We start from the raw sequence: 12,596 nt of genomic DNA on the forward strand, positions 1-12,596 counted from the left end.
TGATGGGGTAATCATGTATCTATTGTGTTATAGAGCCCTTGAAGAATTACATAATTATGAGGTTTGGTTTTGTTTTTTTTCCTGGAATAAACTATTTTTTCCTCTGGTAAGCCATTCGAATTGCTCATTTTAAAAATAACAATTGCTGGGATTGTGTGTGTATATGTACGAGTGTGAGAATATATACAAGATATTTGATAACTCCGTTCTCTCTGTAGATAGATCATGGTTTGCTTTACACAGATAATGTTGAGATTCTACTTACAATGAAAGCAGAGATTAATGGCTTTTTTTTTGGGAGGACTATAATGCAAATACAGCTTCCCTTTTTTTCACACAAAAAATAAGTTTCAGTGTTCTGGATAAGTTTACACTAAGGATTTGATTATTTATTTTTTTTATAAAAATAAATTAAAAAAATTCAAATTGAGAGATGTGAAGGTAAATTATCGAAAAGACCCCACATCCCCGCATCTCAGTTATGTTTTAATATCTATAACAGTTTCCCAACATTCTGCAGTTCATCTTTAATTTCCCTTTCCCTCAGCTGGGGTTACTTTATATGTAATCACAGCAAATCACCACAATTTGTCCTTCTGGCATTCTCATTCATATTGTGACTCCCTGATGTCTTTGCTGCACTCTACCACTGGCATCTCATATGACGTTGCCATGTAGCTCCATTCCATCTGGTCAGATATGGCCAAAACCAGCCACCACCAGCAGTATTCTTAGTGAGGCCACTTATCATTACATAAGTAATATGCTATCACGGACTTTCACCTCTCCCAGTCTTAACTGTTGCATGTTCCAGGAAGCCTACACAGCTATGCAGCATCCATTTTGATGTTACTTTTAATTTACTTATTGACTGAAAACTGCAATGTTAAAAAAAGGAGGGTGGAAGGAGAGGAGCATTACTAGCAATTTAGTAATTTGAAATGAGTAGTAGATGGCAAATCTTAAGACCACCAACCAATACTTTTCCAATATCACTCAGTTTTGAGGAATGCCAAGAAAATGAATCTTGGAAATCTAAGACATGCAATTTGCGTCATAAAAATCTGTGACAGAGAAAGCTCAGTTCCATATTATTTTCACAGTATCCTCTACCAGTGGGCAGCTTCTGTCCAAGTGAAGCAGGGTAACCCTAAAATAACCTTTTATGTGTGTGTGTGGTTGTGCAGATATGATACTCTAGCACAATACAATTCAATTAGAGAAATAAAAGGTTAGAGGAAAATAACAATTCCATTTATTTTGACTACAGCTACTGAGAATCACACACTTTTATTATTTTGAGGCAAATGTAAGAAAATGTCATTGCTCTCTGGAAGACATTAAAAATGCAATAAAATAAAAAGACACTTATATTCCATGTCATTCCCTCCAAAAATGTGCTGGAAATTCCGTTGTGTTATTTTTCAGGCCAACATGCTTATTTCAGACTTTTAATACTTCTCTGGTCCTGAGAAGGGAATGTTACTAAAAACACCCTACAAAAAATTGTTTGTATAGACAAGTAAGTATTTTAGAATACAAATGGAAGGTGAAATTACTCTGTGCTGGCCTAGTATACCCTGTTTATCATTTTGTACTACAGGTGATGTAGCTGTTCAATGGTAACTAGAAGAAAGGCTTTAGCATTTCAAGTTGCTAGGCACAAAATACTCTTATTTATGTGCCCACTGTTATGACTCATTAAAGGCAAGGAAAAACTTTAAAACTGGAACACAAAAGTTTCTCCTAAATTAATGATTTTGAGATTATATGACCAAAATAACTGCAGGTAGTCAACTGTTCTCTGTCACTGTGCATGAAATTAGGCTATTGCACTTCATCATTTTTGCCATCAAAGAGTCCCTCTTAGTTATCTTTTTCCACATAAAATAATTCAAGATTATGCATATATTTTTACTGTAGTAAAGTCTATCAGAACATACAAGAAAATGTCCTAATTTTGGCAACCAAAGCCAACAACAAAGTTCTCTAAGTCACTCTGTACTTGACATCACCTGCTTCTAGGCCATCATTATCACTTGCAATCAAAAAGATACGGTGTTTTTTTCCTTAAACAGATTTGTTTGCAAAATGAGTTTCATGATCTACCCATCTAGTATAGCAACGTTGTATTTTCCTCTGTGCTGGACAATGTCTATCAGCACGTTTGCACTTTGCCTTGGGTGTTATTTGTCAGGGTTCAGAGGCAGACAGGAGCTGTGATTAGCCCAGCATCCTCACACCCAGCCCTGCAAATGCCTAAGGTAATCCCCAAAGTGCTGAAAGGAAGACAACCACATCTGTGTAGTGCTGTGGGAGGAGGGACAGATTGGCCTGGGCACAGTGCCACAGAGTTGACTGGTTTCAGGCCCTGAGTTAGTGTTTCTGCAGGATGATAAACCCTAAACCCTGCCCTAAGGGGACACTGGCTGAATTGTAGGGATTTTATGAGCAATATTAACTTGTGTTGCACTGAACTGAAGAAGGTGTGAGGACAAAAAGGCTTGGTCTTGCCTCTGGTGATGGAAGCCATTTCACATTTCTGTGCCTTAGTTTTCCCAATGTGAATTGGGGAGGGTGTTTCTGCGTCCTTCATAGGAGAACACCAAAGGTATTGGTGATGCGTATGCTAGCAATGTCAACAATGACGCAGTGACTGTTAAAGCCCAGTTAAAGTGTAACAGCAAGGTTAGAGTGTAAGGTTACATTCACAATAACATTTTTTTCTGCTGCTGCAAATTGTGATTTGAGCAGGGATGCTCTAGCAGGTATTACACTCTTTTTGAAGTGTGATTTATTTTTTTCTTGCAGAAATTCAAGTTTCCTATAGTAGCTACATGCTAAAAAGATTCAGTTTTAGCACAATTCCACATCAGAGGGGAGAGACAAAAAGTGCAAACCTTTTAAAATCTATTTAGCCTCTGTGTTACATTGCTCAAATTACAGACTTGGCCCTTCTTAAGGAGGAAAATTAAGTAAAGGAAAAATTAAGTAAAGGAAAATTACTCAGCTAACCCTTAGGGGGATAGGCATTCTGTTAAGCACAACAAATGAGTCAGTGCCAGGGAGTTACATCCAGAAGCACAGCAATCATTTAGTTACAGGCAATTAATACTCCTTCAGTAGCACAGAAACTGTTCTACTCCAAGGGAAAACACATTGATTACTGCAGCAGTAGTAGATTGGTTTCTGAATAAAATTCAGATTTAAACCAAGATTTGTTACAAGCATTTTGAACAATAGCTACAATTTTTTTTTCCTTATCAGGAGGCTTTGGCCAACCAACCCATTGAAAGAGATGTTAATTAAAGCAAAGTATGTGTTTTCTCCAAATATCCAGCATGATATTTCTGGTAATAAAGCTACTCGGTTTATACTGATTCTATCCTAATTATTAAGCATACTTTTAGAATATAATTTTTATCTTCACCTGGCTTTAATATCTGATGAACTTCCTTTCACTGTGTCATGAAGGTAATTCACTTATCGTAGCTGGAGTTGTAACAAGAAAGTAAATAAAAGGGTGCCTTCAAAGCTTCATATCTTTTGACTTATACAACATGCTTCAAGGACTTCACATGTAATGTATCTGTGATAATTCAAAATTAATCTTATTCTATTCATTAGTCCACATACAGCTGAGCTACAAAGAAAAATAATTATATTTCATTCTTTTTTTTGTGATTTATAACTCTTCAAGGAAGTGATTTATAGTTGTGTATTCAATTTCTGAGCCTTTTTCAAAATCCAATTACAGTCTATCTAAGGTTTCAAATTTTCAACCACTTACGCAGATTGCTTAACTTTATGGACTATAAGTAATCCCTCTGAAGTCAACAGGACTATTCACAGAGCTTCAGGTTAATGCATACATAAATCTTTGCATCTTTGTGGCCTAAATTCATTTCCATTCTCTGCCTGTCTTGGATAATTTAATTCACAAAGCTACAAGGTTTGGTTAGAGACAGTCTGTTTGTCTAGATATGCTTTCATGAACCGAAATTATTAAATGAAACATTAAGTTAACGAATATAAAGGGGGGGGGATATGTTAGGGAGCAGTTGAAGAATACTAAAGCTCCTGTGATGACACCTGAGAGAAGGTAAAGAAAGCAGATCCCAACAAAGAGAGTAAGACTGGTATGTAATAACATACAGCTTTGGTTATAAATGGATGTGTTTTTCCTAAAGGAAGGAGGCTGGCTAACATGCAATTCCTTGTCTGAGTCTTATTTCAGACAAATATTGCATTATATAGGATTTTTTTGTTTGTTTCAACAAGCCAAACAAAATGTGTTTGTATTTAAAGCACCTAGATGGCTTTGTGGATTCTGTTGTGGATGGTTACTGTAGGATAATAATACTTCTTATATTAATAGAAATAGATTTGGAATGTTCATTAGCTTGACTATGAAATAATTTCTTAGCACAAAGTATATGCTTTCTTCCAGCATAGCCCATACAAGCTTGAATATGTCTGTTGAATTGACTTAAGGTGGCTACATTTACTTGCAGTTTTTAATGTGGTTTTCAATGCAGTAATTTCATTTTATTTTTACAACTATTGAGAACTGGGTTCTCACTTTATTTTTTTAGATAAATACCTAATATATATTCCCAATTCATCTATGAAAAAGACAGTCAGGTTTGGGAATATATATGAATATGTACATGTGTGTTCAAATGCAAGGCAGGGAGCTTGTTAACCTGTTCATTAGTATGGCAGGCAGCATATCTGAGTCTTGGTGCTGCTGGATTTCCAGTATTATTAGAATAGAAATAGTAAATTATTATAATGAAAGTATATTCTTACCGATGACATTTTTATTTCTTCTGAAAAGTGCAGGATACCTGTTCCCAGCAGGAGACTAATTACAATGACTAGCTCCAACAGTATGTTAGCTCAAAAGAGGATAAGGCGGAAAACATGCTGGAATGTTACTGAAGTTTGTTACATTTAAATACAGAACACTGAATTTTAAAGGCAATTTATACATTAGGTTGAAGGAAAAAAGTGTCATGGTGCAGAATTGCATTAATCTTTGGTTAGCTTCCCCAGATAAATGAATTGTATATGACTTGAAACCTTACTGACTAGGAGAGCTTCTATTTGCTTATTGCACTACAGAAATCAGACAGCCCACACAACTACTTCTTTTAGATCTTCTGAAAGAAATGAATGTATGAAGCACTGGGAGGTGTTAAATTTCCAGTGATTTAAGATCATAAAACATACTGTTTACATTTTTTCTGAGGATAGCATTAATGAATAATTTAGCTCTGCATGGTTATGGGAACAATTTGTGACATTTTATTTTAAAATATTTTCATCCTTGCCAATCAAGATTAGAATTGCACTTAGATGTTATATAAAGAAATCTATGACAAAAGTGGTACAAAACCTGTTTTTAAAATGAACCTGTTAAACAAACCACCTTGTTTGACGGTATCAGAGGAAAATTAGATTTGTCAGAGGAAAGTCAGATTTAAGCAGATGCTATGTAGTCTGATAATCTGTGTAATCTTTTTACTGGAGATGTTTTACTCCAGATTTCTGAAAGATGAAGACAATAGTCTTATGAAGAGTTTTGATCAGGTAGTAGTCTTTAGTATTTTACTAATTTACTGATTTTAGATGAGACTGAGTGTAAACAGAACAGTCACTTTCAGTTAGATTTGGGACAAGAAAGGAGGAGATATTAAATTTTTGACCTTGCATCATGAACCTTTTTGGTGACTAAACCTTTGCAGTGCCCAGCACAGTGACAATCTGAAGGCTTCTTCAGTGGCCACAAGGGCCACTGAAAAATCAATTCCCATCAAACCAAATTTTAATTCTGATTCTAAAACTTGGTGAAGAACTCAGAAAAGCTTTTCCTGCTGTGCAGAATAAAACCCAAATGTTTTATACACTGGATGATAAGTATCTGTAAGGTCTTAAATGATCAAGTGGGTCAGAGTTTTACAACAGTTTTGCTTCTACTGAGTCTCCGAGATTTCCTGGAATGCTGAGGTAATTAGAACCAATTCAACAGAAGCTGAAATATAAAATGCATTGCACTCACATCTTAAACTGTGATCTCCCATTCAGAAATTTCAGAAACATGAAGGTTTATGACAAATGAAGTTATGACAAATGTGGTTTCTCTGCAGAGATTAGAAAAGGACTAGTTTCTTTTCTCTTTTAACTGTCACTCATCACTACCACTGTGTGAAATTGTGTCCCAGTGACTGAAAATGCTCATGAGATCAAAGCCTTAACATATTCAAGTACGTAAGTAATACAACATATCTACACTATTATATGAATGACACAGTAATTTAAGGTGCTCATCAGCAATTCTGGCATGGTTAATAATAACCATATGAAGAAAATTCACAATTACTGTTAAGAATTTGCTATTAAATTGTACAGGAAATGGTATTAAACTGTACAGGAAATATAAATTTGATATTTATGCACTAATAAGTCATGAGTTTAAAGAAGGCCTGCCTATTCATAGGTTTCCTCAAGATGCCTTTCCTATAAGAAATATTAACCTGTTTCTTTTTCAAACATGTATTCTTATGGGCTATTTCAAACAGAATAAATCTGTTCCTCTAAACAATTTATTTCAGTGAAGGTCTTTTTTGTTTCTTTTCAACAGAAAAAGAGTTGGTTTAACCATCCCTCATTATCTTATAGTCAACAAAACCCATATATGCCCACTCAGAACATCTATAAGAGGAAAGCAAGACCAGAGCATAAAAGAGGCCCAGGGTAGGAAATTAGACAACACTGAGAAAATGGGAAGAAAGTACAGGTGACACTTCTAAAAAAAAAAAAAAAAAGCATAAAGTATGTTAACTGTTCTCAGTTCTTGAGTCTGTCTCGTGGAAAGTAGAGGTAGTATATTATTAAACTTTTAAAATAATAGCAGCAACATTAAAGAATAATGCCAAGATAGAATTTGAGATTATTTTTGCTTTAGAGTTTTAACTGCAGACATGTAGATAAGAATTTTCAGAAAAATAATCACAAAATTAGATACTAATTGAATAAGACTTTGAAGACTACTCTGGAATGAAGGTCATACTTTCCAATATATAACATTGTGGAAGAGCATTCTTCCTCTTCATGCATTACATTTCTATCTACTATATTGATAGACTATAGGTTTGTCTTCTTGAATTAAAAACCCATGAAAAAAACTATAGTGTGCAATCCACTCCTTTTATCATCTGCAATATGTGGTCTGTTGTTAATAAATTTGTGCTTAGCTGCTGTCAATACCACTCTAAAAATTAATTGCTAGAAGACTGCTCTACATGGCTGAAGATTAACCTGTAGCTGCTACAAATGATCAATGATAGCTATCATGAATAAGTAACAAAATCATCCTAAGATTATAACAAGTAGGTGTGTTTTATTTCTCACACAAAAGAGAAAATTATTATTGTAAAGGTAATAGAGACTTGGCCAACAGCTACAGGAAGGGTTCTGATCCCTCTTTTTTTTTAATTATTATTATTTTTTGACAATTTTTGTATGGCTGAACCAGAAAAGAAAATAGCATGGCATTTTCATGCTTAAAATGCTCTACTGTCTTTAGCTCTGAGTTAAATTCTCCCTCTACACAGGATCTTAGGAAAGTTAGGAGTCTAAAAATGGTTATCTATCTGCACAAAACCACGGATCATAGGTTTTCTCCACTGGCAGTATGAAAGTAGAAGAAGCTCAGAAGAAAATGAGGGTTCAGCTCCTCAAGATGCAGAGCGCTGGCACCTGGGCTAGACAGAGATACCAAGGGCCTCAGGTTTGTCCCAGTGCTGGATGACCAAACCAGGTTTGCTTTTCCTGCACAGGTGGTGCTGGAGCCCAGAGGAGTTGCGTCCTGCTCCCCTCCTCAAATTCCTCTTGGGAGGCTCTGGGTTCCTGTTCCAGTGCAATGTGGGGGGCAGAGCAGAAGCTCCCTGTCTCTGACTGAATGTGCCAGGCACTGGTTTGTGGTGGGGACCACCATCAGGTGGACCCTCCTTGTGTTTTTTGTGAGGTGAATGTGCGTGCCTGCTGGGCTGACCAGCAGGAAGAGTAAGGAAGATGCATCCATGTTTTTGCTGGTTATTTACTCTGAAATTTTTGCCCTTTCAGGGTCTGTGTAATTGCAGGCATATCCGAAACTCCCTCTGGAAGTTTAAGTTTACAGGGAATATACTGACAAGGACGAAGGAGCAGTTGCAAGGATGTTTGAAAGGCTTAAATTTTATACCTGAATCCTCACTGCAATTTAGCCCAAAATAAATTTATTCCCAGGATCATGAAGGATTATAATTTCTTTTTCAGGTATCCAGTGAACATTCCAGATTCAGCATTTCTGTTGGCTTATACTGCTGGAAAAAAAGACCACCAACTGGAAAACCAGTCACAACTAATACCTCTACAAATGCCTTAGTGTTCAGGAAGCAAATTTACCTAATTCTTAGGTCCCAATTGTTCTAAGTGAGCCAATAATCAGAAACTAATAAATAGCTAACTCATTCTTAGAAGCAACTAAATGTGGATCTAAACAAGGAAACCTAAACCAAAATGTTGTCATGGTGATATACAGGAGACTAAGCAAGCAGTGCAAAGCTCCTATTCCTAGGAGACCTTAGAGACTAGCTCAACTTTTTATCTATCATGGTTAATTTATCATTTCACCGAAAGAGTTGTCAACATGGAAAGTAAGTAGAAGGCTTCTATCAGGTACCGTTTGTTTTCTGAGGGCACAACAGACTTTGTTTCCAAATCAAAATTTCAGATTCAGCCTTACTTAAGGAAAAAATATTGGGGGGGTTTTTTTGCTAGTTTTAACTTTTTGCTATTTATAAGGGCAATTAAATATTGAGATTGCTTCCTCTTAAGCATGCCATCATAGAATCATAGAATCATAGAATAGTTAGGGTTGGAAAGGACCTTAAGATCATCAAGCTCCAACCCCCCTGCCACGGGCAGGGACACCTCGCTCTAAACCATATTACCCAAGGCCTCGTCCAACCTGGCCTTGAACGCTGCCAGGGATGAAGCATTCACAACCTCCCTGGACAACCTATTCCAGTGCCTCACTACCCTAACAGGAAAGAATTTCCTCCTTATATCCAATCTAAACTTCCCCTGTTTAAGTTTGAACCTGTTACCCCTTGTCCTATCACTACAGTCCCTAATGAAGAGTCCCTCCCCAGCATCCCTATAGGCCCCCTTCAGATACTGGAAGGCTGCTATGAGGTCTCCATGCAGCCTTCTCTTCTCCAGGCTGAACAGCCCCAACTTTCTCAGCCTATCTTCATGAGGCCACATGCTGTGGTGTGTTTGACGTACTGATTTCTCCCAGAAAGGAAGCAAGGAGAGTAGACCCTTGCAAAATTTATGCATGGATATTGTTAGATTAAAAAGCTGGTAGGCATAGAACAGAAGAGATTTATGTGCTGTCAGTCTTGGAGTTACTGCTTCTATGGAAGGGAAAATAAGGACTTACCGTCAGCATGTGGCTCAATACATGTCAATTAAGTACTGGTTTCAAAGTAATTTGAACCTTAAAAATTATTTTCAATGTTCCATTCACTAATTTCATTATTAAAGACAATCACTGGATTTCAGTTTTGGGTTAAGCTCTTTCTCTGGGTTCAAACCTCTCTGAATTATAAGTATATGACTATTAGCTGGTAAATTGTTGAGGTTCAATTACTTAATAAGTTAATTTCGCATATCAGTAAATTCAGGAAAATATACCAGAGTAAGTAGAACACCTGATTATTTACATCTGCTTCCCTTAGGAAGCAATGGCAAGAGTTCAGAAAAATAGCTACAAATTAGTTCTATTAATTGGAGGTACGCAGCATAAGAAAACAAGCATAGTAATGACAGCAAAATACAGACACTGCTCCTTATTTTCACTGCTGTCATAAACCAGCAGAATAGTGCATGAGGATGGGGACTGACAAGCCCAAGCATGTGGAGCACCCTTTGGGAAGTAAAGTGAACAAAGTGTATCTGAGGACCTTGCTTTGCAAGAGATTCTCCACCTCTCCATAATTATCTCCATGGGAGATGGCAATGGCCATTAAGCAGGCTGGAATCATGGGATGTAAGTGGTGACTAGAAACATGAAGGTCCTTAGCAGTTTCTGTCATAATGCTTCACTTCAGAAACATTGGTGTTAAACAAATGTGTTAGAAGGAAAATGTCCATAGATAGGCTATGCAAGAACTGCCCTGGCATGGGGTTTAGGTGGCATTTCTGGTAGAATTTATTTATTGTCGGCTTTTCTAATATTTGATTTTATTTCTTTCAGAAAATTATTACAGTTTTATCACCTGTGGATTCTTACCACTTCTTTTTCACCATTGAGCCTCTATTAGTTTTGAAGTTGATGAATTATTAAATGCATCTTTCATATAAATACAATTAAAAGATGTGACTGTATTCTTCCCAGTGACATCCATAATTAGCAACCACCTTTCTGTTTTATTTTGGAACAAATGCCCGGAGAAAAATAATTGTTGTTTATTAATATCTCATGAGGCCAAAATTCATGCTTTCATCAGAAAGAAGCTCTATAAACAGACCACCCCTATATTATACCATTTCATGATGAAAAGCTGCATATTTACCCCTTTTATGTAGAAGAATACTGGCATGCCGGCGTCCATTTCCATTCTCAACATAGCATGAGTAATTCCCCAGGTCTGCCTCTTCCACAGAGTCAAGAATCAATGAGATGGAAACCTCCTGTTCCCCGAGATGTTCCTTGAGAACCCTGAGAAAAAAGGAACCATCTGCTATTCTGCTTGTGCCATAGCAGAGCACGACATCATCATGACATAGTAATGCTATTTCCAATTCACAATTCTCTGGCTTCAAATTTGGCTATGGTTTGATGTAATCTTAATTTAATTCTATCATGCCCTTTTCTTCCTCACTTCTAATGAGGAGATTTGGCTTTGTAAATGTTAATGAGAGCTTCAGTTAATTGTCTTCTTTAAGAGGAATGATGCACACACTGATAATATATCATTGCACACTTTGATGGAGACCCTGATCAGTAGTATGTGAAGTCTTGTAATGTTATAAATATTAAAACAATTATTTTGAGGTTTAGGGTCACATTAGGAGTCTGCACCAAACATATATTTGTGCACTTTCTGAGGTTCTTCAATGTGCCACTCTGAAACAATGTGTTCATGCTATGGTCTGAAAAATTATTTATAGACTATGTTATGAAATTTGACTAGGTATTATAAATCAATAGAAAGAACGTGTATACCAGATGCTGCTTATTCATCCAGATGATAAATAAAAGACCTCCTGCATAAGACTACACCTGTCTTCACATTGCTTTCTTTCCCTATTAGCAAGCCCATCAGTGGTTTTAGAAACCCAGGAAAGCAAATGACAAAACTTTCCAGGCTGCTCTCTCACCTCACACCTGGCAAAAGAAGTGGAAACTAGCTTTCCTGCTCCTCCCTCCACAAAACAGAGAATTGTAATGAGGTTCTTGCCACCTTTTTGTCAGCCTTCAAAATAGCAAGTCTTTGGTTGAAGGGCTTAGGAAGAGCTTTAGATGTGAAATACAGCTGATCTGGTTGTCATGTGCCATTTTAGTGTATTTATACAATAAACATAAAGTGTGTTAGGGTGAAATACACTTTCATTTTGCCTGCACCTGGGATAATGAACTTGATTGATGGCCTTCTTGATTTTGTTAAAAGAATTGTCTGTTATTTTGATTACACTCAGTCCCAAGATTTAGGTGAAAATGAGTGCAACTTCATGTCTTCTGATGATATAGTAAACCCTTATGTAAAAGGTGAAGCATAAATAAGCTTATTTTGTTCTATTAGAAACAGTCATGCAGATAACATATCCTCGATTATTTAGCGTCTTTTTTAATGCACATTTTGATTTGCCTTAATTTCTGGGTTTATCCATGATATATAAACACAGTGATATACACACATGCAGAATTATAAATGAAAAAGAACTCTCTTCAGATCCAAGTAGATACTTTATACTGAATAGAAGTTGGTATGCTATGTCAAGCATGTAATTCCCAATACAAAACCACTTTTTTCTTATTTTCCAAATGAGGCAGTACTTTTAGGAACTATAGAAGTACATGGTGCGAATTGCCAGATCCTCTCTAAAACATGCATTTCAGCAGATAAAGGCAGCTCACATAACAGGATGCTTGGCTCTCACAGGCCAGATAACATCTCAGGAAACTCCGTTTTTGCCTTGAAGAAAAGAAAGCAAAATATTTCAAAAAGAAGCCAGACATCAGTATTTATGTAAGGCTCCATGCTTTAAAAGACTTCTTTTGAGCTGTTCTTCTTGCTGTGTTTATTTTTCTGTATTTCATCTTAGTAACTGTCTTAGTGGTTATTATTGTAGATTGCCACCATTTTTAAAAGTCACTGTGCAAGTTCCAGTCCTTTAACACCACAATACTCATCGGAAAGCTATTCTGCTTTTGCATACCTCTAAGATCAGACCTGGCCAAGGCATGAATTTTTCTGTTTTGTACGGGTGGAGTTGAAAAGGTAAAGAATGGATGTCGTGAAACCAGGGATCAGAAACAA

The 12,596-nt window shown here is 36.5% G+C and overlaps 1 protein-coding gene across 3 annotated transcripts in view; it reads right to left on the reverse strand.

Annotated features, from left to right (window-relative positions):
* The window catches only part of IL1RAPL1 (interleukin 1 receptor accessory protein like 1), a 721,418-nt gene that overhangs the window by 17,781 nt on the left and 691,041 nt on the right, over positions 1-12,596 (reverse strand). For all 3 annotated transcript variants that reach the window (XM_061355103.1, XM_061355105.1, XM_061355104.1), the window contains one exon: positions 10,629-10,774. In XM_061355103.1, the coding sequence (XP_061211087.1) occupies positions 10,629-10,774 (146 nt within the window). The remainder of the gene's footprint in view (positions 1-10,628; positions 10,775-12,596) is intronic.

The sequence above is a fragment of the Neopsephotus bourkii genome, unplaced genomic scaffold, assembly GCF_033783945.1.
Source record: "Neopsephotus bourkii isolate Nb327-2 ecotype Australia unplaced genomic scaffold, CSIRO-AGI_Nbou_v1 NB_780, whole genome shotgun sequence".
Taxonomy (NCBI): Eukaryota; Metazoa; Chordata; class Aves; order Psittaciformes; family Psittacidae; genus Neopsephotus; species Neopsephotus bourkii.